This window comes from Nelusetta ayraudi, unplaced genomic scaffold, assembly GCF_046127955.1.
Source record: "Nelusetta ayraudi isolate G7.1 ecotype Tasmania unplaced genomic scaffold, CSIRO-AGI_Nayr_v1 ptg000096l, whole genome shotgun sequence".
Taxonomy (NCBI): Eukaryota; Metazoa; Chordata; class Actinopteri; order Tetraodontiformes; family Monacanthidae; genus Nelusetta; species Nelusetta ayraudi.
The window spans coordinates 113061-137780 of NW_027466146.1; the positions used below are offsets into that span (position 1 = coordinate 113061).

The following is a 24720-nucleotide window of genomic DNA, read 5'->3' on the forward strand; positions in this document are numbered from 1 at the left end:
GAAGAGGCTACGCTTCTTTAAACCTTCGTATGACAATAACAGTGCATACGTATGCAGACGAGGCAGTGACGTTACAACATTTGCACTGTGGTGCAAACTGACTGCTTTCGTGGCTTTGTGTCGTCTGATGGGTGCGATCGCAGGCCGTCCCTGTGTGGTTCCACATCCAGCGTGAAGTTCCTCTCTCTCTCTCTCTCTCTCTCTCTCTCTCTCTCTCAAGAGACCATTCCAATTTGCAGCGCCTATTCATGCACTACACCAGGCCATAAAGCGCCCGGGACCTGCCATTAAAATCCGTATTTATTGCCTCCATTCCATATAGGACATATGGCTATCGCCGGGCTGTGTCTTTATCTTTGGCAGACAGCGCAGGTCTTTATCCCGCCTTGCTAAGCACAAATGAATCTATCGGCGAGCAGATGTTAACAGTCTATCTCATGCAGACGCAGGGCTTTTTTTTCCCTTTCTCTTCCTCCCTCTCTCTTTCTCTCCCACTTGCCGGGAGGGTAATTATGTCCCCCTGAAAGAAGTCCCGTGGAGATAATGGTCTCGCCAGAGTCCACTCAGCGACTCACCACGTCAGGCTCACCTCAATATTGTTCAAGAATCATTTGCTTAAGTGAAATTGACATTGCGTCGGAGGGAGACAAGGCGCTGGGGAAAGTTGCTGAGAGACGCAGCAACACGGCGGCGGAAAGATCTTCTTCTCTGTGCGGTGTTTTTTGAAAAACAAGTCTCCGTAAGACACCATAAAAGCCCCAAAATCATTATCGCCGGAGCTCATCTCATATCTCGTCGCCTCTCCGGGGTGGTGGTGCAGGCGTCGCTTTGTCGTCCACAGGAAGACATTAAGGCCAGGATACACACTGACTGGAGTCCAGAGACTTATCTGCCCGAGTGCCACCTGCGGTTGATGTACAGCAAACAAAGATGTTATCTCCTCGTAGATAACGGAGTCCTCCAGGCCTGAGCGCGATTTACGAACTCGCGGCTCACGATCTGTCAGCAGGTGGCGCTTTGTTGCTGATGGGACATTTTTCTCAAATCTGCTGGATTCATTTTCTCCCTTCTCCTGGGTTAGGAGGCAGATGAGTAAATGTTTGAAAGAAATCTTGGCAGGTGATTGAGGCAAACCTTCTGTCGAACACGTTCAAAGCAGACCCACAGAGTTTTATTGAACCTGCTGAACTCCTGCTAAGGCCGGGGAGTAAATAAAGATTTTCACAAGACGGATGCTACACAATGACTGACACAAAAACCCAAAACGTTTGAATATGACTTGGAAGCCTCTCACCACAGCTGAATCATGAGCCTTCGGTGGAGAAGATGGAGACTTTAATTTAATTTGCTAGTTTTCACAAGACGGCTAAAACAGCACCAGATTTGTATTTATGGTGGAACAGTTGGAGGCACTTTTCCGAATGCTAGCGCTTCATGTCAGCACAGCAGCAACTCACTAAGCCCAAGTGACGAGCGATACTTTCCCCAATGCTGCCTTCTTCAAACCTACTTATCAAAATTAAGTGTGTCAAAAGAGGAAGCCAGGGTTGGACTTTACCCCGAGTACAAACACTCCCACAAAGGCAAAATTGCAGGTGGGCTTGACTTTCATTTTCTGTGTTGCTTTCAAATGATGCCAGACGTTTGGGGCAATAATGGGACAGAAAGGATCTAAAGGTACGTTGGACTGAAATTGTTTGTTTTTTAATGGAGACATATGGCTCTGTAGGTCCCTGAGCATGCATGAATGCAGGAAACATACCGTCAGGAAACATACCATCAGTGGGTGCATGTGTGTCACGGGCGAAGATCTACAGTACATGCTTTGTTTTCACTGTCAGTGGTCCAGGTTCTCTGAACTCTCAGTTTCACAATTCTGAATTGAATGGAGTTTTGGGCGATTTTGGGATGTCACAAATTCATAAAATCCAGGTTCTGGTGTAGAATGGAAGACAGGCTGAAGCAGACAGCGAAGTGATGCAGTTAAGTTCAAAAAAATAAATCTTAATATATAAAATAAATGGTATTACTAAGAATTTTGTTATGGCAAGTATAATAATATCTCGGTTATTAAAATATCATGTGGAACAGCGGCCCCTTTCAGGAAATCATGAGTACATTTTGACGATCACGCCACAGAGGATTTTATTTTGACTGCGTGGTGACGTATATGAACAACTGGCGCTGAAGAGAATATCACCTGGATTCTGGCGGTCTTTGGTCGGTCACTCACTCACTCACTCACTCCGGCGCACAAAATGCCACTGAGAGTTCCTCCTATTAAAACTAAAATAAACTTTTAACGTTTAGCCACGTCTCCCTTCGTGTTCGCTAACGCATCACGTGACCCGCGGATTGACTCAAGACTCAAAGGAAAAGCGAAAGTGAAAGCGCGCTAGTGGCGCCTTCAAATCGGCGACAGCAGAGGTCAGAACCTGGATTGTTGTGGCTGGGTCATGGCCCTGTTCATCTACCATCGCCTCTGCCGCCTCTGGGACTGCGTGTGGCGGGGCTTCTTCTTCGTCCACCGCGTCTTTTCCCCCCGCTTCCGCTCACTCGTCGATTATGTACGCCTCGAGGTAGGCGGCGGGTCTCGAGACGCGCCATCAACGGAAACCGCCGGAGGCCTTCAGGGTGTCGACACCGAGCGGGAATGGAGTCCGGAGCAGGGCTCCGAGAAGAAGCCACCGCCTGGAGGCCACTCCGCCCGGGTGACCGACGAGGAGGGGGAGGCGGAAGCGGTGGACGACGACCGGCTGAAGACCACGGATGAGTTTTACTGCAGCTACGATTCGACATGGGAGACCGAGGAGGGGGCCCACGACGAGAGAGCCAGTCGACCTTTGACCTCCTTCAGATCCGTGAGTGAACCTGTCTCACACACCAGGCCTGTAGCACAGCAGGTCGTCTTGGCTCAGGGTGTGTGTGTGTGTGTGTGTGTGTGTGTGTGTGTGTGTGTGTGTGTGTGTGTGTGTGTGTGTGGCGGTATGGTCTGAATCAGAATGAAAGTACTAGGGGGAGACAGTCTGCATTTCAAAAGAATAGAAAAAGTCGATCAGAGTAGAATGCAGTGCCATTTATAGTCATTATAAAGTGCAGCAGAGAGTTTATCATTTCACAGTGCAAACAGCTAGTTAAAAAAAAAGAGTCCAAGGTATAAGTTAAGGTCCTGGACTCTAACTCTATAAACATAAAGGTTAGAAGAAGAAAAAAACGGTTAAACATTAAGAATGATTGTCCCTGCTTCAATGCATCAGTAGCGCCTCCCAGAGGACAACAGCCCAAACAGCTGGGAACCGGGATGCGAGCCACCCTCCATGATGTGCTGAGCTCTGCTGAGGCACCGGCTGGTGAGGGTGTCCGTCAGTGTCAGGGAGGCGGGAGGGCCACGGTCCAACTGGAAACACAGCACATCAGCAGGCTGAGGCTCGATGGATGAGTAGTGGAGGAGCAGCCAGCAGCAGCCACTTCCTGCCTGCCTGGGTTCTTCTTCCTGTCATGCACAGTAGGAGAGCTGAGACGTTGTCTGTCCAGCAGAGGGCAGGAGAGATGTAGACCCCCACAACCTGAGTCTGTGTGTTCCCGGGGGTCAGTTTGGGATGGAGGGGGATTTATGATCCCATCCCTGTGTTTACTGTCAGGAGGCCACGTTTTGAGCACCATTTTTTTCATGAACTTTCTTGATTTTTTTGCTTTGTTGGATTGTTTTTAAAATGTTCCTTATTTATATGTACATAAATGCATTTACAGTATATGTGACACTTCACCCGTACTGATTACATTTCTTCACCGCATTTTATTTTTCAACATTTACTTTTCGACACTCTGACATGGTCGCATGGTTTGTTGTCCATCAGAATAAGTTCAAGCGTTTTGAGAGCGCCGCCAGAGACATGCAGAACTACAGGCGAGGCTACCCGGTGAGTTGCACCAGCACACAGATCTAGAAGATATTCCTCAGTGCAGTGTAGCCACATGCTCACGTTGTTGATTTACACTGCAGAAAAAGCTGCAGTGGTGGAAAAGGCCGGGGTCTGTGAGTATTACTGACGGTGTGTCTGCTTAGCAACACTGCAGCTTCTTTTGCCACTCAACATCTCAGTGCAATTTTCAATCTTTTGTGCAGAATGAGATGCCCAATTTGAACTTCTACCTGCGGAAGGCACAGTCCCAGCCTGACGGTAGGTTGAGGCACATTTGCTTTTTCAGTCAAGCTGTGTGTGTGTGTGTGTGTGTGTGTGTGTGTTTTGCAGTGGTTTCAAGTTCACTTTGTTTCATTTCAGGAGCGCTTATCACCGACTTCCACGAGCAGTGGTTTGGAAACTATGACGATTTGGAGCACGTTCACACCTACATCCAGTGGTGAGTTACTCTGTTGGAACGTTTCTATGGCAGCCTGGAATAGGTTTTGTTGGTTTTATTGAAATGCGTCTCCTCTCCAAGGCTGTTCCCCCTGCAGGAACCCGGGGTGAACAGCGAGGCTGCTCCCCTGACAAAAGAGGAAATCGAGGTAAAAACACAAACAAACAAAAAAACAGTGTCCGGTACCAAAAGCTGCTGCACACTCTCACATGCTGACAGAAGCCCTGCCTTTTTCCTCCAGTGTTTTCTCGCAAGCCCCACTGCAAAGGGTTATCTTTTCAAGTCCTACGTGCTCATGTTGGACTTCTACGGAATCAAGTTGTCCGATGAGAAAACGGGGGAAGTCAAGAGATCCTCAAACTGGGAAGAGAGGTTTAGCAACCTCAACACGTGAGTGGTGGATTTTTTCATTTACAGAGAAAAACCCAACAAAGGCAATGAATAAACTTGCAACAATCTGAGGAATTCTTGTTTTCCTGTCGACAGCCGCACTCACAACAACCTGCGCATCACCCGCATCCTCAAGTGCCTTGGCACGCTGGGCTTCCCGCAGTACCAAGCACCACTGGTCCACTTCTTCCTGACGGAGACCCTCGTCCACGGCAGACTCCCCAACGTCAAGGATAGTGTGCTCAGCTACTTTGTGTTTGCCGTGCTCGACAAACACAGTCGCAGGGACCTCATCAAGTTTGCCTTTTTAAGGTACGACCGCAACGAGGAGTTCGTCTGGTGCCCGAAGAAACTTCAGCGGCAGTGGGCCAGAGAAGCTGCGGAGAGAAAGTCCACGTGAGACTGACTGTGGGACACTGGGTGAATGCAGCTGCTTTTGATTCTTCGATCAGGGCCGCACATACTCACACTGCTTCTGGGTTATTGAGGCATTCAATAAATCTTGTTAAAGTAAGTTGTTGAAGTGTTCAGGGGGATCTTTGCAAAAACCACTGAGGCGATCCCATTTAAATACTGTTTATGATTTTATTTTTGCAATTCTTTCATTTTCACTTGATGTTTTTTGCAGGATTTTCACCAACTGCAGGTTTTCTATGTCCAAAGAGTCACGTTTGAAACAACTGAGGGTCTTTTTTTTTTTTTTTTTAGAAGTTTTGCAACTCCTTTTAAAAAGTTTTGCACATGGATCTTTTCAACAATTACAGAAACTGAATGTATAAAAGGTGACAAGAATACCATTCTGTGTCTTTTTTCTTTGCACAAATCAGGAAAATTTCACACCTGGTCTGTTTCATTATAACTTCCTTAGTGCACCGATTTCAGTGCTTTGCTTGACATCCACATTTTAATAATACAAGGTCTCCTTTCAAAAGAAATTGCATGAAAAAGGAACACAACGGATCCGGGGGATAAAGGGTTGAATAAATGGACTGGTTTAAACAGTTAAGGAAATTTACGTTTAAGTTAACTAACGGTCTCAATTGAGAGATTACAGCAGCAGATAGCCAGAGATGATGTCAGAACGCCTCGTCAAACTTAATGTGTTCAGCAGCTTTCAGTATAATGAGATGTGTATTCAGCGGCTCGGACACCAGCAAATATCATCAAACCGATTTAATAGAATGAGCTGAAGCAAAAGCAGGACACGCCATCGACAGCCGTGGATAAGATGCACACACCTTTAATGTCACATCTGTCGGACATGAACACAAGGCTCAACTGTTGCCGTAACTCAGATATCGTTTTAGATATATGGCTTTTAATTTCTCTACTTAGAAAAGTATGATTAAAAACATCAGTATATACACAAATACATTCATATTTACATACTGAAAGTGTGTCTTGACATGGTTTTTCTTTTTCTTTCAAAAAACAAGACAAAAAAAAAAACTGGGTTTGAGAGAGAATGGTACATGTAGTTAGTCAGTAGCATGAATCAAACAACTTGGATGGCCTTCAGTTTTTTTGTTGTTATACAAACGTAATAAAGAAACATCTTGCTGGAAAACAATACGACAATACATGATATTTTTTTGTAAGAAAAACAACTGTGAAAACTTAGTGAAATACTGTCCGTACACACGTATAGTCCAGGTGTCAACCGCATCTTTGGGTCCATCGAGCAGAGACTAGGCTGAACTCTTCTCCCTGGCAGCAGTTTTAGCGCCCTCTTTGGGCGCTGTGCTGTGTTTGCTCTCCTTTTTCTCCTCTCTCTTCTCCCGGGTTTTGCTCTCGTCTCGTCGGTCTCTGTCTCTGTCCCGATCTCTGTCTCTCTCCTTCTCCTTCTCCCTGTCCTTCTCCCTCTCGCGGTCTCTGTCCCGTTCCTTGTCCTTGTCCTTATCCTTGTCCCGGTCGCGGCCTCGGTCCTTTCCACGGTCTCGGTCTCGATCCCTGTCCCTCTCCCTGTCCCTGCTTCGGGATCTGTCCCGTCTTTTCTCACGCTCTCGCTCGCGTTCTCGCTCGCGGTCACGATCCCGGTTTCTTCCTCGCTCGCGGTCGTGGTCTTTCCTCTCGGACTCCCTGGCTCGGTCCCGCTCTCTATCCCTTTCCCGCTCCCTCCTCCGATCCGAGTCTTGCTCCCGGTGTCGCTCTGCCTCCGCCTCCCTGTGCCTCTCACCCTCCATCCCCCTACTGCGCTCTCGTTCGCGACTCCGGTCTTGCTCGCGACTCCTTTCCCGCTCGCGACTCCTTTCCCGCTCGCGACTCCGTTCCGACTCGCGACTCCGTTCCGGCTCGCGACTCCGTTCCCGCTCGCGACTCCGTTCCGGCTCGCGACTTCGCTCCGGTTCACGACTCCGCTCCGGTTCGCGACTCCGCTCCTGATCTCGATCCCTCTCTCGGCCTCGGTCCCACTCTCGCTCCCTGCTCCACCTCTTAGCCTGGCCTCTGTCCCAGGACATCCTGCCGCCGAGGACGGCGTCCCGGTCTCTTTCGCGCGGCCGGTCCTCGGAGAGCTCCCGCAGCCTCTCCTCCGTGCTCTGCGGCGGACCGGTCAGGGGCTCCCTGTGAGGTCCTTCAAAGCGGCTGAAGCGTTCCCCGCCGTGGGGCTCCACATCCTCTCGGCTGGCGCTGCTCCTCCGCCTCATCTCGGGGGAGAGGCGGCGCCAGGGGTCGTCCCTGTGCAGGTCCGGGCTGTGGGCTCTGGCGCGGCCCAGGGAACCGAGAGGAGCCTCCGACGGCGTGGGCAGTAGCGGGCCGCTGTGGCGACCGGGCCTCGCCTCGTCAGTGAGTCTGTCGAAGCGGTAGCGCTCCACCCCTCCAAAGGAAGGCAGGGGTCTGGCGTCGTGAGGTGGGGGGCCTCGGTGCTCGTCGAAAGACCCCCGCTGTGTCGGTGAGAGCGGCCTCGGGGCGCCGTACTGGTTCAGTGGATTAAACGGCTGCCCTCCCATCTCACTGCCCGGGGGACCTCTCCTGTCCTCGTACAGATTGGGTGGAGGTCCTCGGTAGGCCGGACCAGGGGGGGGACCCTGGCCGTCCTTGAACATGTGCAGCGGGTTGTTCGGGTTGCGGTCGACATTCAGCGGGAAAGAGTTGGCGGCTTCCTTGCCGTACTGCTCGACGGGGCCGCGAGGCTGCTCCGCCATGGGAGGCTGCGGGACGCGGTCGCCATACTGAGACGGCGGAGGACCCCTGGGCCCTGGGAAGTGGGACGGAGGAGGAAGCCTGTTGTCAAAGTGGGCAGGAGGCGGCCCCGAGATGGGTGGCGGGGGGCCTCTGTTGCCGGCGAAATTGAAGGGGGGCGGCGGAGGGCCGGCAAACCTTGGCAGAGGGAGGCGGTTCTGTCCGTCGAAGGCCGGGGGCGGAGGGAGGCCGGGGGGCGGGCCTTGCTGCACGCCGTGCTGGGGGGGCAGGGAAGGGTTGAACATTTGAGGGGGGGCGGGGCCTCGTTGTCCCATCTGGGGGAACGGTGGAGGCAGTCCTCTGGGGGGCATGATGCCCTGGTGAGGGGGTCCAGGCAGAGGCTGCTGCAGCGGCGGCTGCTGCGGCTGCAGTGGCGGCTGACTGCGGGGCCACTGGTTCTGGAAGGGCGGGAACCCGGACGGGGGCGGGCCGTACTGCTGGCTGCCGTCGCCCTGCATCGGGGGAGGAGCGCGGACGGGTGGAGGGACGTGCATGGATGGGGGCGGGCCCTGCATGGGGGGAGGCAGGCCCTGCATGGGTGGGGGGTGGCCCTGCATGATGGGCGGCATGGACATGGGCGGCGGCCTCATCATCATGTCCGGGCCCTGCACGGGGTGGGGCTGGTGGTAGCCGGAGGGCGGGACCATGTCGGCGGGGGGCCTGTACTTGCTCTCGAAGGCCGACGCCGGCGGGTGGTGATGCAGGTGGTGCTGTGGTGCGTCCACCATCGGCGTGCTCTGCGTGAGCACCGGGATGGAGGACGCAGCCAGGGGCCTCTCGGCCGGCTCGTCGTAGTAGCCGCCCGCAGCGTCCTGGCCGCTCTCCTCCTCCTCCTGCTCCGAGTCCACACCGGCCTTCAGGATGCTGGCCGCGTTGGGCCAGATGCTGTACTTGTCCAGCTCGCTTTCAGCCTTGGCTGGCGGGGGCTCCTCGCTCTTCACCTCGCGGCTGCTCAGGAAGTTGACCTCCACATCGGGTTCCACCTCCTCCCCCAGCAGCGGGATCGACACCGCTGTACCGTCGGACTCCATGAAAGGCAGGTCCTCACTCGTCGCCTCCTCCTTCACCTCCACTTGGGGAGGTGCCGCTTCGGGCTCCCTGGAGGTGTCTGACGGTTCGCTGGCGAGGAACGGAAGAGGCTGCAGATCCATTGGCTCTGAGGGCGGAGTGGAATCGGGCATGGCGGCGGACGCCTCCTCGCTCTCCTCCGCCAGACTTCCACTGGACGCCGTCTGCCGGGGATCCCTGCTCTGTCTGGGGTCTCTCCTCTGGTTGATCAGGGGCGCGACCGTCGAGGACTTGACCAGCTCCTCCACCTTCTTGCCGAGCTGCAGCAGCTGAGAATTAGCCAAAAGGGACTTGGTGGGCGGAGTTAAGAGCGCGTCTGGAATCGTTGCCGCGGACACCTGCTGCTGCTGCTGCTGCTGCTGCTTCTGCTCTTGCTTCTGGTACGTCTGATTTCCGATCTGCTTGAGGTTCTCCAAGATCTTCTGTGCCTCAGTCAGGGGCTCGGCTGCAGGCTTCTCCTGATTGGCCATCAGCGGTTTCACGTCGTCAAAGAGAGTGTCGTCCTCTGGGTCGTACGCCACGTCGTCGCCTTCGTTCTCAAGCAACTCAGAATCCATCGCTGCAATGTCAGACTTGCTCACAGGCTCAACAGGCTTCTTTGGCGCATTGAAACTCATACCGGGATCATACTCCTCTGGATCGTACGGTCGGTCATCTTCGTCCTCCTCCACCTGCTCTTCTTTGGAACTCTGTCTGAACTTTTGCACGATGGGGTCCAGCATGGTGACGGGCGGGATGGAGAGCTCTCCACTTTGGTCCAGCGGGGAGTTGGAGGCGTCCGAGTCGTGCCGCTTGTTCCCAAAAAGGGTTTTGAGAATGGTCTGAAGGGGTGTGGCAGTGGCAGCTGCAGCGGAGGCGGCGCCAGAGACGGAGTCCCCGCCGGCGGCAGCGGCGGGCACGGCTGGCGTTTTGACGGCGGACAGCAGGGAAAGGACCGAGGAGGCCGTGGAGGAGGTGCTGGCGGTCTCTGAAGAGCTGGCGGGGGGAGAACCCGGGGGGGTCGTGCTGAAGGGAAGGTCAAGGCTCGACCGGGCGCTTTTCTCTGTCCGGAGTGGCGGGAACGAGGGCTTCGGAAGGGACGTATCGTCGGCGTCTTTCGCCTGAGTTTTGGAACGTTTTTCCTCGACTTCCAACGGAGCGCCAGCTCGCTTTCTGTCCTTCTGGCAGATCAGGAGACCCAGGAGAAGGTTGGGACGAGCTGGTTCAAGGCCTGGAAGTTGGAGGGGAACAATAACAAGAACACATGAAGGACTTATGAAGGATAAAAATGTTCATTTGACTGCTGCAATGCCAAACACATTTAAAAACAAAACTATTCAACTCCACTACTATGCCTTCAAGTACGGTAGCCTTTGAAAATGCGATATGATTTATTATCTACTTCACAAGTAATAGCTACAAAATCATATGTAACACAGTGAATTAATTAATTATGAAGACTGTACAGTAAATAATTTTATTTAAAAATCTGACTGATCCAACAATAATTGATAGTGAATTATTAGGTTTATAGTAGATGTTTTATGATGGACAGGTTTTGCACCTGATGCAGCTTTTTAAAAGCTTTTTGTTGCAAATGAGCTGAAACAAAGGACATGTTTACTCAGATATGCAAGCCTTATCTGTGTGTGTGTGTGTGTGTGTGTGTGCGTGTGTGTGCGTGTTAAACAACAGGCTGAAATTGCCAATTAAGATCCTTTATTAGAAATGTGTTACACAGAGACACATACACACAATAGAACACAGTGACTGTCAGATGCCTGCAGGGGGAGACTCAACAAGACATTTGACTGCCCCCCAGAGGACAGACTCGGGAAAGAAACAAGTTCTCCACTGCTGAGGACAATAGCTACATACTCACTACAAATAGCACGTTATTAAAACCTTTGTAAAGCATTAAAACCACAGTATTCCCATTGAAAGCTTACCTGGCCCGTCAAACGGTAAGAGTTTGGAGGGTAACGGATCCTTGGAGCTGAGGGGGATGAGATAGAGGTCTTTGATGCGACGGTTGTTGTTGGCCACCACGCCGAATCGCTGCCTGCTGCTGAAGTAGGAGAAGAGCGAGACGTACGCCACCTCCTCCTCCTCCGTGGCTGGCTGGAAGCGGATGAGACACAGCTCCTGCACACAGGGGCAGAGCTTCACGTTAAGGACGGGAGGCCTTTTTCAAACTCAATGGACTTCTTCTTTTTTTTTTATGCCTCTGACCACCGACCTTCGACAGCGAGGTTTTCAGTTTCCCAACGTAGTCCCACACCGTGTTGGGGGTTATTCGTCCTCCTATGTGAATGGTGTCTGGCAAGTCCTGCAAACATTTACCATGTTGAAATTTGACTTTTCCCCCTTTAATGGATTTAAACCTTCTATTTAAAGGTTTTGCGCCATGCTAAACTAACTCACCTCCTTCAGATGCTCAAAAGACCCGGACACGAGATAAGCCTTGGTCACAAACTTAGCCACCGACTGCATGTTAATGAGTCCTTTCCAGATTTTCTCTTGACCGTGGAGGAAGATGGCGGTCTCGTCCTCAGAGGGAGGCTCCAGCGCGCTGCAAAAAACATAAAAACAAAACTTATTTTTCAGTGAATGGACACAAATGCAAAATATTCAACACAATCAAGAAAATCATTTTTAAAAAGTAGACTCTCAGGGGGGAAAAAAACAGAATGATTGCGCACCTTGTTTTGGCTGGTTTGGGCACGGACGGCGGTGGCGGTGGCGGTGGCGCCGGCGGCATTGGGAGCGGCAACTTGGGTGCGAGGTCCGTCAGCGGGGTGCTGACAGGAGCTGCAAGGGCCTCTGCTGAGTTGCTGCTGCTGTTGGTGGTCTTTTCAGGTGCGCTGTAGGTCACCGTCACGCTGGAGGAGGTGTGGCGGGCCATGCGCGGGTCTCTCCGGGTGATGCTGACGGAGGAGACGGCAGGGGCGGCGGCAGCCGGGGCTGCAGGCGGGGCCAGTGGTGCAGCCAACACGGCGGCGTCCTGATAGAGCTGCGACTCTGGGGCAGCGGCGGCAGCGTCCGCGTTGGACGGGTAGGGCTGAGCGACAGGGACGTCCACAGATCTGGACACGTGCGCCTCTTGAACAGCCGGCTTGTTCTCAGGCTTCTTGGCCACTTTAGCTTTCTTCGCTGCAGGCTCCTCTTCTGTCATTTGCCCTGGGGTGGGAGGGGGCAGGGGTGACATTCATAAGAGCTAATCAGAATCAGAATACTGTATTCATCTGTAGGGGAAATGACTTGTTGTTGCAATTCCACCTCAAGGTGTACAAGTAGAAATAGAGCGCAAAGGCAGGCAATAAAAAATAGCACTAAGAGCTATCAATTAGAAAAAAAAATCTCCAAGTAAATCAGATAATGAGATTAGCAACATACACACATGCATATCTTACACTTACCTGTGCATATTTTACACTTGAGGTCAAACAGGTGAGTCTTGTGCTCGGCCGTCGTGTCTTTGAGCATGGTGCTGAAGATGTCCGGCATGCTGCTGCTGCTGCTGCTTCCCTCGGCGGCGGCGGGGTTCTGAGCTGAGGCTGGTGCAGGCGCCTCATCTTGGTCCTGCAAGTGCAAACAGCAGGTCTGAGGTCAATTGATGGGGTGAATTCCACTCAAGTGTGGACGCTTTGAAGCACAGCGGTGGACTCTGTGCAAGGAGATTAGACGTTCGGTAGGGTGAAAGACATTGAACTGAAGAGGGGACGATTTAGCGAGATCAGCAATTTGAGAAGGAGGAAAAAGGCAAAGTGTGAAAGTGCAGAGAAAGCAGCGTGCCACCACTTACTGCGGCCAGAGCGGAGGCCGAGCGAGAGGACGACGAGGTGGCAGGAATACATACATCTGCGTCAGACGGCGGCGGAGCGTCGTCCACGTCCATGGCGTGGGGCCCCGTGGAGTCGTGTCTACTGCCGTGTCTGGAGTGGCCCCTGTGAGGCTGATCCTGTGGGGACACAACGGCAAGACAGCGTCAGACACCTCGCCAGGCAGGCAGGCAGGCAGGCAGGCAGGTCGGTCTGAGGCGGCGCTCACCTCAGAGGCGTGAGGCTTCCTCCACTCGGAAATCTCTTTGGAGAGCAGCTCCTCGGCACTCAGTCTCACCAGTCTGAAGGGGCTGACATCCCCACCCACCACCCTGTAGAACAAGCCCTGGGACACACACACACACACACACACACACACACACACACACACACACACACACACACACACACAGTTTAGCATCTTTGCATAAGAACCAACAGGGAAAACTAACAGAGGCCAGTGCTTCTTCTCCTTCGCCTCAACATGCACTTTGACATTTTGAAACTCACTTTGTTTTTCGGGTCTTTCAGGTTGAACATCAGCGACCTGTACTTGTTCTTGTACTTGCTGTCGGTGCTCATGCACAGGTTGAACATCTCCTTCTCAATGGCAAACGCCAGCCTCGCCACCTCGCTCTCCGTCATGTTCAGATCGTCACTGTCACTCACCCTGCAGGAAAGCGACGGACAACAACAAAAACAATCAACGCTTTTTACATCAAAGAGCCAAAGCTTTTTTTTAAAGGGTCCCCTTATTTATAGGCACACATTTTTGGGTCTTTTTGGAGATTGCTGTGGAAAAACAGAACTACAATCCGCAAAACTTTTTGGATCTTCACAAAGAGTCTAAATATATTAAATAAATATATAAAACTGAAGCCTCGTTGAACCTTCCAGGTGTTTGGAAGGAAACAAAAACAATATGGCATCAGAGGGCAGTACCAAGACCTGGCTGAAGGTGTCGGTGTACCCTTTGTGACATCATAAAGGTTTGATTTACAGAGTTGTCCATTTTAGCATAGTAAAATACAGACTTTTTCTCATTTCTGGATGATCACTGAAGTCATAGACAGAGTATTGTTATAAAACACCAGAAAGTACAAATTTGCATTGTGTGGCTCCTTTAAAAAGGGAATTCTGAGGGTGAGATCCTCACCTCTTATACAGGATGTCCGTCAGTGATCGCCGGATGTTCTGCCTCATCTGGTGGTTGGGTGGCGGCGGCATGGGGGACGAGGGCGGCGCTGAAGAAGCTGAGTGGCGAGATCTCGATGAAGAGTGGCTGGAGCGAGAAGAGGAAGAGGAGGAACCCGGGGACGAGGAGACTCTGGAGGACTTGCTCTCTGATGGCCTGTCGCTTGGTTGCGGCTGCTTCTTGGGAATGGTAAAGTTGGACTTGGTGACTCTCAGCGCTCCCGTGACGTGGATGGGACCCGGAGGGTAGGAGGATGAGGGCTTCGCAGGCGACGGACTGGCTTTCGTGGATTTTGCAGAGCTTTTACTTGGAGGCGTTGCAGTTTTCTTGGACGACTTTGACTTTGAACTGAGGGAAGAGGCCTTCTTGTCCTTGGGGGAAACCTTTGCTGCTTTGGTGGCAGAGGCCTTCTTGCTGCCTTTGACCGGAGTCGCAGATGCTGAGGAGGGCTTCTCGACAGGCTTCTGGGTCTCGGCTTCCTTCTCCTTCTGCTCCTTCTCGCTCTGCTTCTCCTCTTTAGGTGGGGCTGGAAACCGACAAGAACACATCAAATATTTAAAAAAATATATATATACATCATATAAATAAAATAGAAATGTCAATATGAAATGTCAATTAAAACAATTAGTTTTCATTTAAGCATATAAAAACCACAGTAATGGTACTTGACAGAGATGTGGTCTTAATTACATGACAATAGAAGTGGCAACTATCAGATTTAGAGCTAAACATGGAAAGATGTGATCAAACAACCCCCCTCCTCCTCCCTGGTGATACAAAATAAAGGAACGTAATCAGGTGAGCGCACACATGCTCCATTAAACACTCTGAAACAATTATGTGGTCAAGGGAAACTGGGCACCTTCATGTTGAGTTCATGGATTGATTAGATTGCACCTTATTTGGTGCCATTTCAGGAAAACAAATGCATAGAAAAGTATAAAGTGTGAAAATGCTCATTCTTATGCACAGCCCTTATTCAAAACAGCCTGGATGAGAAGTCATAGCAGTCAAAAAAGTCATGAAGTCACAAGTTTGCATTAATTACCGACAAAAACTGACTCTGACCAGATGTAATATCTGGATTACCTGCATCATCGTTAAATGAGGGCTGAAGCTTAAAACACTGAAAGCAACCTACATGGCATTCATGGACACATGGAGCAGAGCAACAAGAAAATAACTTTTTCATTCTAAAGGCCTACATGGTCACTGATTCATGTGCTTGTCTGTACATCCTATCAACATGCAGCACTGCAACCTCATGCACAGTGTATTATGGTGTTATATAATTAAAATCTGAAAGAACTGACCGACCTTCAAACTCTTTGGATTAAGTATATTGACCTATTTACCAGTTTGTACCAGGAACTACACTGCACATCCCCACATCAGCAAGTTGTTTTTTTTCCTTTTTTCCCCACCCAATCACCATCACCTGCAGATATTGACTCATAGTGTCCAAGTCACATGGTGAAGCTGTTGCTGATGCACTTGACCTGCTTTACACCCAGAGAATACACCTCCACAGGATTATTTTTACATCATAACATGTCATTATGACCAAAAGCACCTCAAGTCAACCACCTCAGCCATATTTAGGCCATCAGGAACACAAATGGAGTCCCTTTCCTTTCATAACACATCACGTACACTGTTGAGTGTCACTGCTGAGCACCTCAAGAAGACACCACTTGCTTTTAGCATTGCTCTACAACCATTAAAGTGTCTTCATGGACAATATGGGAAGGTCCACACTGAGATTGCGCTCCTGTCATGTTTCCCCTCATGTCATCGATGTGTGTTACAGGCGCTTGTGTGGGTCTCCCATCGTCTGCACCAGGTCTTCAGCGTCCTCTGCTGCTGTGGTTCAGAGGTCCAGCGCAGCATCTCTGGGGGTGGGTGGGAGGAGGAAGGAGTCTGGTCTGGCTCTTCTACTCAGTAGTTCCAACATCTGTGGTCCTCCCGTTGCCATGCTGCAGGTGTCTGCTGGGGCTCGTCATACGTGCGCACGCCAACGACTTTGTCAGCAAATCCAAAGGCAAGCCAACAGCGCTCACGTAATCAATCAAGCCATAAATCCTATAAATCTGTTATATGCCTTTTATTTTGAAGCCAGGTTCCCACTCAGTGAGGCATCATATTCAATATGAATAAAGGAAAAATTATTAAAAAAAAAAAAAAAAAAAGTTGTCAACCAGTTGCCAACAAATTCTTAAAAAGGGATTTCTTAAGAATATAAATATGCAAATTACAAACAAGAGGCCCAGAGGTTAGCTCACTATGAGCTACGATAGCTCCTCAGTATCATAAAGGGGGGATGGGTGGGACCATTTTGAGGCACCTACCTGCTGGAACGAGAGGAAAGAATGTGGGCACGTAACCAGGAAGTAGACATGAGCAGGGACATGGGGTAATATGCAAGAGTGCAAGTTATAGTATCAGAAAGATGAGTTTCCCGCTTCCTGCTCCACGTCTCTGCTGTTTCTCTCCTGTAGACTGAGGGGGGGGAAAAAAGGGGAACTCCAAAGATTTAGTATTGCACTAAAAAAAATAATCAGGCCATTTTAAAGCAGTGTCTGATTGGCTACAAAAATAAAACTAGCAAAAAATGTATCCTTTGTAGTGTGAGCAGACAAGGCCTCCTGTTCCTGATAGCACCACACAGCTTCTCCAGCAGGAGAACTTGCAGAAGTGTCGACAGGGATCATTTCCCCTGTAGTCGTAAGAGTGGAAGTGCAATCTTTGGAGTGCCCCTTTCAAAATAAATATCCAGAGTTAATAAATACTCACCATAATCTGCGACGGACACTTACCTTTCCCAAAGCTGCCAACAAGTCATTTAGTGACACAACATCTTACAACAAAACTCAGAACACTTCAAAACAGCAAAACTTTTGTTTTTCGGCCCAGTTCATCCCACATCGACTGTGCGGAGAATCTCTAAAGTGCGCTACCATGACAGAAAACCCAGTTATGATGGAGAAACATTGATGTGGTTTCATCGACAGCCTGAGACCTTTGAAGAGATACATACACTTTTTGTTTAACACTGTTGGTGACATGGGCGGAGTCTTTTCTGGTGTTACTGCAATGTAATTATGGTCGCTGAACCAGGATGCCGTGCTCGGATGGGGCGGGTGCTCCACGGCGTGCTTGTCTTCGTCATCCTCGTCCACGTCAGGGCCGGCCTCTTCCTCCCCGCTGTCAGACTCCTCGGTGCTCTTCTGCATCTTCTTGCCACCAGCGCCGCTCTTCTGGTGGGACAGGGACAGACAAGAGTTTGAGGAACGCTCGCTTGTGAAGATGCTGCTGTAGCTCATGACACATCCTGCACCCTCCGCCATCTAAAAGGGTCCCGTGTTATGCAGAATTCACTTTCAGGTCCGCCCTCTATAATCCACCCTACACTTAGGTTGCCTGCTAAACCTTTTCACAAAGCACGTGCTGAAACACAGTGCTGAGAATGCAGAGTGATGCCACAAAAAGTGTCCCGATACTTCACTGCCACCAGCCAGGCCTTGGCTCCGCCCTCTCAGACAGCCTCGTGTTTGTCCACTTCCAAGTATGTGAAAGGTAAAACAAGGCATCGGAGTCAGCGGGAGGCTAAAAGCCAGAGTTTTAGTGGGAGGCTGTAGTCAGACAGTGATGGTGATCTAAAAAGAACTGCTCAACTCTAGATCTCAAAACAGGACTGAAACGGCACCTGTGAGAGAAATTACACTTTTCTGGATGCCGCATCATCCATTTTCTCATCTCTGTTGCATTCCAGCTAAAACATTGTTCACATCACCTGAGAAAATAAAATGTCATGAGATGACTCATTCTCATTCCTTAAATAAAGCTTATGCTTCAGTGATATGCTCCATTCTGCAGAAGCTGCGTCTAAGGAATCCCAGACACTACAAAAAAAATTGCACCCAGAAGTAAACGCACAAAAATGGATCCATTGGCTGGCAGGTCAGGGCTTTTTTAAGTAGTTAATGGGCTAAATAACAACTTCTGCTGAAAGAATACTGCAGGAATTTGGTTTTCATTGACAAATTAGTTAATTATTAGGCAGTAAATGACATAGAGGAAGAGGAGCAAACAGAACATGTATAATAGTTTAGGAAAATACTCCTTGCTAATGTATACTGATATCTTCTTGGCTACATCAACACGTTTCTCCATCTATGCTGTATTGACAGAAAAATGCAGCGTATCCACTTAAAAATAATTAAAATTCACAAACTAAAATAATTACATCAAGAATTCAGAGAGATGAAATTCCGTCATTTACAAGGAAAACAGTCATTACCACAAGCCTCTAAACTTTGAATTACAACTTTTTCTTGTTTGACTCGGGAAGAAATATTTCTCAGCCTGATCAGACTAGCTTTTTTAAGAGCACTCATTTTATATGTCTCAAACCTTGAAGTGTTGCTTTTCAGGCACATTTTGCGCTTTTGTTCATTTTACAACACAGACGTGAAGGTGATTTTCATTGTCGACACACTTTCAAAAAAAAGAAGAAAAAAAAAGGCACGACGGCAGCCAGCAAACCGAGAAGCTGCTTCAATCTCAACTTCTTCGGCCATCTCAGCCACCAGCTGCGAGAGGTACGATGGGGGTCTCGGTGATATTGCACAGGCAACCATTGTTCTTCTCCATCTCGCCTTCGATGGCCACCAACTCTAGCCAAGCCGCCTCCCTCCTCATTGTTTCAGAAATTCATCAACCATCATCTTTACATGAAACACAGTGGTTGACAGACGCTAACCACTGAAGCGGCAGCCTGGTAAATGATCAGCGTGCAGAATGAACCCAGGTGCCGGTCAAGAAACTGAGTCTGGCAAGATATGCAACCAGCAGCGGCAGCCAGACGCAGCTGTTGTTTCCATCAGACAAGTTTGTTTTTCATTGGATCAATGAAGACATTTGTGTTTTGTCCTGATTATTATTTGAAATAGGCCAACACATTAACAGGCTGCATCCAGTGTGCACCACATAACTATCAATGTGAATAAATGGCAATATTGATGTTGGGAGGAAAGACACATACAAATATATTTATGCGTATGCGTGTGTTTTCTATGATGGTATTATGACTCAAACTCATTGAACGATGCTACCAGTTGGGCAAACACTCAGCAACAATACACTTGTGGCAAAAATCAATGACATTTGATCAAAGGTCTCATATGAGCCCACAGACAAGAATTGGCTTTCAACCTTTGTCACCTTGGATTTTAATCATAAGCACCGTGAAACCTGCAAAACAACACAACTCCTCTGATTAGGCCACTCACACGATCAGGCTACGGTTTGGTAAGTGATCCGAGTTACCTTTGCTGTGGACTTGGCTTTCTCACACTTGGCCTTTTCCTTGTCCTTCTGTTTGGGCTCTTTGTCGTCTGTGATGGACTTCATGGCTGCAGCGGCGTGCCTCAGGATGCAGTCGTTGCCGCAGTAAACTGAGTCGGGCTGAGCGTTGTTCTCACAGCCGGGGCCGATGCACTTCGGGAGGGACGCCTCCTCTTCGCCCTTCAGCCCCACCTTCTCCTCGCCCGTCGGCGTGGTTTTCACCTCCACATTCGATGCCACTTTCTGCTCTGCGACTGAAACTGGTTTTTGTTCGACTGCCGCCTTCTTCCCCAGAACCGCCATCGCTGCTGGTGATTTCTGATCCTTAAGTATAGCTGGATGCTGCAGCGCCTGTTTGTAGTCAATACACCAGAAAAACAATGAATCGCCATTTTTAGACCATAAAGTTTAGTTTCCAAAGTTGAGACAATGGAAATAGATGATCATTAACACATGCCACACAATACTTTTTGGATTTTTGAATAAAGGTATAGTGGATGATGATCCTGCCAAAATACATATTCAAAGAAACAGACCTGCATTCATTAAAATAATCAGCCTACATTTTTTTGGGACAAAATTGCTATCGTTCGCTACTGAGATCAACCCATCACTTAACATACAGAACTTAAAGACTAAGTACCACCTTACCAGTTTGAATTGGTTTACATAACATTTACAACACTTAGGATTTTGATCATTAGGATTACACCGTAACATACTGTGCAACACCTCACTTTCATCAGTTGTTGCTGTAAACACGGCACAATCTCAGAGTGGGATCAGCCCAAACCTACCGGCTGAAAGATCTTTATCTTCTTTTTCCCAGTTGGATTCGTTGCTTTCTCGATGCGGCCTTTGATGCCCTGGTCCTCACTTCCAGCTGACGGTGGAGGTGCTGCCACAGAGCTGGCTGCCTGACTATGATCGACGACGGTGGCTTTCCCAGCAGAGGCGGCGGGATTAGAAAATGCAGAAGCGGTGTCGACTTTAAGCTTTGCAACCTCAGTGCTGGCGGTGAGGCTGGATGAAGCAGGTCTGACCAGCTGGTTCTTCTTCACAGTACAGTTGGGGCAGATGTAGTCTTCGCCGTTCCTCTCCATCAAGCGACCGCGGGCTTCGGTAATGCCCACACATTCACCGTGGAACCACTCCTCACAGCGGTCGCAGCAAATCATGAACCTAAAGAACAAACTACCTTTACAACCTGACGCTATAAACCCCACATTTTAGATAATTTGCAACATTTTTGTGGCACAGCATGACAAAGCAGAGCCGGGCATTTTGAATTCAAGTCACTAAAATGTACCAAATCAGTTGAATGCCAGTTTATCAATGCAACATTAAATCACATCATGCATTTGCAAAGAAATAATTAAAAGTGAAGGAAAACAAAGTACCTTTTATTATGTTTCTGTCGGCATATGCAGTATAATGCATTGGGATCGTAACCTCCATCATCAGACTCGACAGACGAGGATGATGAAGATGAGGTGGAGTCACTCTCATCGTCGTCGTCGTCTTCTTCATAGTCCTCATCCTCTTGTGCCCGTCTCTGGCGTGTCGTTGCAGCAGCAGTCTGGACAATTTTAGGTTCCACCTTGGCAGGGGTGCTGTTTTTGTTGGCAGGAGCTTTAACTGGAGCTGCACTCTTATTGGCCGCTCGTTTTTTATTCACATACGTTCGTATTGGTCCACGTTTCACCATCTTCACTGCAGCCTGGTCCGTGCTGTCCTCGTCACTTTCTTCGTCTGTCCCCTTCTCTGATTCTACATCACTGTCTTTATCGTCACACAGATTCTTCTGCTCACCAGACTCAGTCTTGGCAGAGACCAGCTCTGGCTGGGAACTTCGAGTGCACCGTTCACCCCCCGGACTCTTTTCAGCATTCTTCGCCTGCGAGTTGGCTGCGCCGCCAGCGTCTTTGCAGTCCTCCTCGTTGTCAGAGCTCCCCTCGTCTTTCACCGTCACTCTGCTGCTTCCTCTGGTCTGTCTGCCCCCTTGAGCTTTGCGTTGGTTCTGCATCCTTGTGCTGCTTCTCGTTCTTCTCTCTGGGGACTCGGCCTTGTCCTCCCCTGCCTTTACATCAGGGTGACCGTCACAGCTGGTCTCGGAGGCGGTCTCGGCATCAGTGGGGGTTTGAGAAGGAGGATCTCCACTCTCCAGACTGGCTGGGGCACTCTTCCTCAATGGCCGTTTGGTGGTCAAGAGGAACTCCTCTAGTTTGTCCGTGCGCTTGGACTGCCGGCCGCTGCGACGCACAGGGCAGCGGCTCTCAGGACTGTCAGTTGCAGCTTCTACTGGCATCTCTCTTTTTGCAACAGTGGACTGTCTAAAACCCCAGGTCTTTCTGAGTTCAACGTTAGCCTTGGAGGACTTATCTGGCTCTTCTAGTGTTCCAGTGTCTGCATTCTCAGTGTTGGTGTGCAATAATCCCGCCTGCTCACTGTCCCCTTTTAAAATGAAAAGAGATGATGGCAATCACTACAGTGCTTCAACTAGCAGTTATGCAAATGTTAAATGAGAATCGTGTCTACTTCAATTTAATTCAACACTGTCAATTGGCACATAAGGTTGTCATACCACTGAATTACACTTTATGTATTAGTTACCCATGAGCAGTGCCTTGCAGACACAAGGGTGAAATCTTAACTACTGGATGGATTTTGTGCTTCTTCTTTTTTTAAATAGTGATTTCATGACCCAACACCATGATTTGTAACAGAGCACTGACCCCCACACCTTCTATAATTATGGAAAAGAGGCTCATCCAAGATACCTTGAGAGCTGCTATCCATACAGTCCTGGCTCTGCTCTGGCTCAGGAGCGAGAGAGAGCTCAGGGTTCTTCTCCATAGATGATGGAGTCAATCACTACTTAGAACTGAATGTCTACAGAAAAACACAAGAAAGCAGCTATGAGTCACTCTTAAAAAACACATAATGTGTCACTGAGGACTGCCTGTTTTTTGTTTGTTTGTTTTACTTGTTATGTGCATTGTTGGGACTGTGTTATTCTATCTTGAAAATGATAAATATGTTTAGAGTGCAGATCTAAAATAGCTCCATGACAGTCGGGTGTGAATGAAGACAGATGCAGTGCTGTCTGACAGAAAAGACATCTTCACAAAGGCAATCAGTGTCACAACTGATGTGAATGAGGTCCTTGTCAGTCAGTGATCTGCTGAGAGCTTGAATGTACAATATGCTAATCATGACAAACGGTTATAACCACTGCAGTGTCTAAGTACTGTCATATGATGTCATATGATCAGAGGTTAGAAAGTATTGCTAAAGTTTGTCTACTTCATATCTGACAGCAGTTACCATACGCATGTGTAAGATTTCCACGGGCAAAAAGCTGTTTCTCCATAAAAAAAAACAACATCTGAATCGATATAGTACAGGTGTTATTATATAGATTATACATCAAAACATTTTGTTAGTCTCATAGTTATCGCCTGAGAAAATAATTTTCTCAACAAAACCATTTCACTATCTTAGTCTATTACATCAAAACTATACTTTCACAGTATCGATGGCTAAAAATGTAATTTAAGGTTTGTTCAATGCAGAATAAAACAAACAAAGCAATGTTGCTTTCTTTCCTAAACATTTTATATATTTAAAGAAATTATCCAGGGGCAGATTAGTCCCTTTTCTAAGAGTTAATTTGAACAACTCTGTCTGTACCTGCAGTTTAGGAGTAAAGGTTGACGGAGTGCCTCTTTAAACAAAACAAGGGCTTCTCATCAGAAACCATTGGTCTTGGGCCAAGGACAAAGGCATCTGTCGGAGAGGAAAATGCAAATTATGGTGAAAGAGCAATCACAGTACACAACAAATGAACTTATTTTCGAACCTAGAATATTTACAAAAAAGTATATATATATTTTTAAAGAATAAAATGAGTTTGTAATTTTATTTCTGTGCACCAAATGTGAATTTATGCCATGATTGTTTTATAATAACTGAAATGGTCTGTTTAAAATAGACGTGTCGAATACGCCAAGTAACAAGTCATGTGATCAACGTGCAACGGCAACATTGCATCGACAATGAACAAAGTCCAATATGTTTACGTGAATATTACACAAAACTGCAACCATATCTACATTTTAATTATTCTCCATCATGGGCTTTACCGGGGCAATGGAGACTGCGTAGTCAAAACCGGAGTTAATATGTTGCTCTGGAATCGAGGATTCCACCAATGGTGTGTCTGCGGTCACGGTACCGTGCCACGTGAATGAAGGGGGCCATTTTTTACAAGAAACTGGGAGAGGCCCGGCCATGAGTTATATAAAGTATCGATGCGTAGATAAGAACTCGGATTCTTTATGGTGATAAAAACAAACATGGGCGCGTTCAGCTTTAGCGGCATGCGTCAACAATGGCGCCATTGATGTTTCACGCAAACGGGCGGTTCAGTCTCCCCAGCGAGACGCTTCATACGACATCGTATTTCGTAACGATAATAAATCTCTTGCGCGTAGGTCATGGCCGTGAAATATAATCCGATTATCGTCCACAAAGCAACGTGTGTGCGTTTCGTTTCAAGCGGAAGATGAAAGTTGTGAGAAATCATACAAAACACGGCAGCGAGCGACAAGCTAGTAGCAACAGCCACACGACCTCATCGCTGTCAATTTACTACGCGAGACAACGTTGTGCCGACTGCAAACACGGACCATTTTGTGTCAGTCGCAAACATGCTAGACGTTCATTTCCTTGGCTGGAAGCACTCTTTACCTTCCCTCTTTCCTTCGACCAAATTAAGTTTCGGGTCTCCTCCCCAAACAGAGGCGTATCACGGAAAATGTCCGTGTGTAGTGGCGCTATTAGCACCAGTGGTGCTACTAGCAGGCTCAGCTAACTCCACTTTCAACCAACAACACGTTTAACAATTGCCTTAAGCCCATAGAAATGTAAAAGTTGACACGACAAATTCCTGCAGAAACACTAGCAAAAAAGGGCGTCGAAAAATCCCAACTAAGGAACCGAGTAACGAGTTTTGACGATAGCTCATTGCAACATCGTGGTTTTTTGATTCACGCTTTCATGCTACAGCTAGCGAAGCTTAGCAATTTCTACTCACACAAAGCCTAAAAATCTACCGAACAATGCAATCCACAGGATGGTAAATCCCTAGAAGATGAGTCTGAAATATTGCTGAAATTGAATATTGGTTTTGCGCTACCCACCTACATGCTAGAAATAGCAAATATATGTCCTCGCTCTCGGTCAATCCTCCATTTTCCATTCCCGTTGAAGCTAAGTGACTGCGGCAGATGGCTGACTTGTCGACGGAATACTAATTTTTCTTTACAGCGCCCCCAGTGGTCAGGAGGTAAACGGAGCCCGCCAAAAAGGCTGACT

General features: G+C 48.7%; 2 protein-coding genes across 10 annotated transcripts; one reads left to right on the forward strand and one right to left on the reverse strand.

The window, feature by feature from the left end:
- The first annotated feature begins 2360 nt into the window (after positions 1-2360).
- LOC142902661 (opioid growth factor receptor-like) lies at positions 2361-5544 on the forward strand. Of its 2 annotated transcripts, XM_076047934.1 has the most exons (8): positions 2362-2861; positions 3858-3920; positions 4004-4036; positions 4127-4181; positions 4284-4362; positions 4444-4510; positions 4604-4752; positions 4849-5544. In XM_076047934.1, exons 1-8 carry the CDS (start codon positions 2457-2459, stop codon positions 5150-5152), a joined length of 1155 nt encoding a protein of 384 aa, XP_075904049.1. In that variant the 5' UTR covers positions 2362-2456; the 3' UTR covers positions 5153-5544. The 2 variants fall into 2 exon arrangements, with proteins under 2 accessions (XP_075904050.1, XP_075904049.1); XM_076047935.1 differs by lacking the exon at positions 4004-4036 and having other exon boundaries at positions 2361-2861.
- A 432-nt stretch (positions 5545-5976) lies between these two features.
- On the reverse strand, positions 5977-24687 carry dido1 (death inducer-obliterator 1). Of its 8 annotated transcripts, none has more exons than XM_076047922.1 (17): positions 24546-24687; positions 23035-23130; positions 22122-22233; positions 20742-21795; positions 20139-20523; positions 19324-19692; positions 17033-17249; positions 13957-14521; positions 13311-13470; positions 13030-13146; positions 12785-12940; positions 12399-12561; positions 11682-12159; positions 11404-11551; positions 11219-11308; positions 10929-11124; positions 5977-10210 (listed from the first exon to the last, which is right to left on the reverse strand). In XM_076047922.1, exons 3-17 carry the CDS (start codon positions 22195-22197, stop codon positions 6441-6443), a joined length of 7944 nt encoding a protein of 2647 aa, XP_075904037.1. In that variant the 5' UTR covers positions 22198-22233; positions 23035-23130; positions 24546-24687; the 3' UTR covers positions 5977-6440. The 8 variants fall into 8 exon arrangements, with proteins under 8 accessions (XP_075904037.1, XP_075904038.1, XP_075904034.1 ...); XM_076047923.1 differs by having other exon boundaries at positions 12839-12940; positions 17033-17252; XM_076047919.1 differs by having other exon boundaries at positions 17033-17252.
- Between the last annotated feature and the right edge of the window lie 33 nt (positions 24688-24720).

Coding starts and splice junctions, on each gene's coding strand:
- LOC142902661 (XM_076047934.1), top strand. CDS start 2,457: ATGGCCCTGTTCATCTACCATCGCCTCTGCCGCCTCTGGGACTGCGTG. Junction 2,862..3,857: donor CTTTGACCTCCTTCAGATCC/GTGAGTGAACCT, acceptor GTTGTCCATCAG/AATAAGTTCAAGCGTTTTGA. Junction 4,363..4,443: donor GTTCACACCTACATCCAGTG/GTGAGTTACTCT, acceptor CTCCTCTCCAAG/GCTGTTCCCCCTGCAGGAAC.
- dido1 (XM_076047919.1), bottom strand. CDS start 22,197: ATGGAGAAGAACCCTGAGCTCTCTCTCGCTCCTGAGCCAGAGCAGAGC. Junction 13,471..13,956: donor ACGGACATCCTGTATAAGAG/GTGAGGATCTCA, acceptor GCTTTCCTGCAG/GGTGAGTGACAGTGACGATC. Junction 12,160..12,398: donor CAAGTGTAAAATATGCACAG/GTAAGTGTAAGA, acceptor CTCCCACCCCAG/GGCAAATGACAGAAGAGGAG.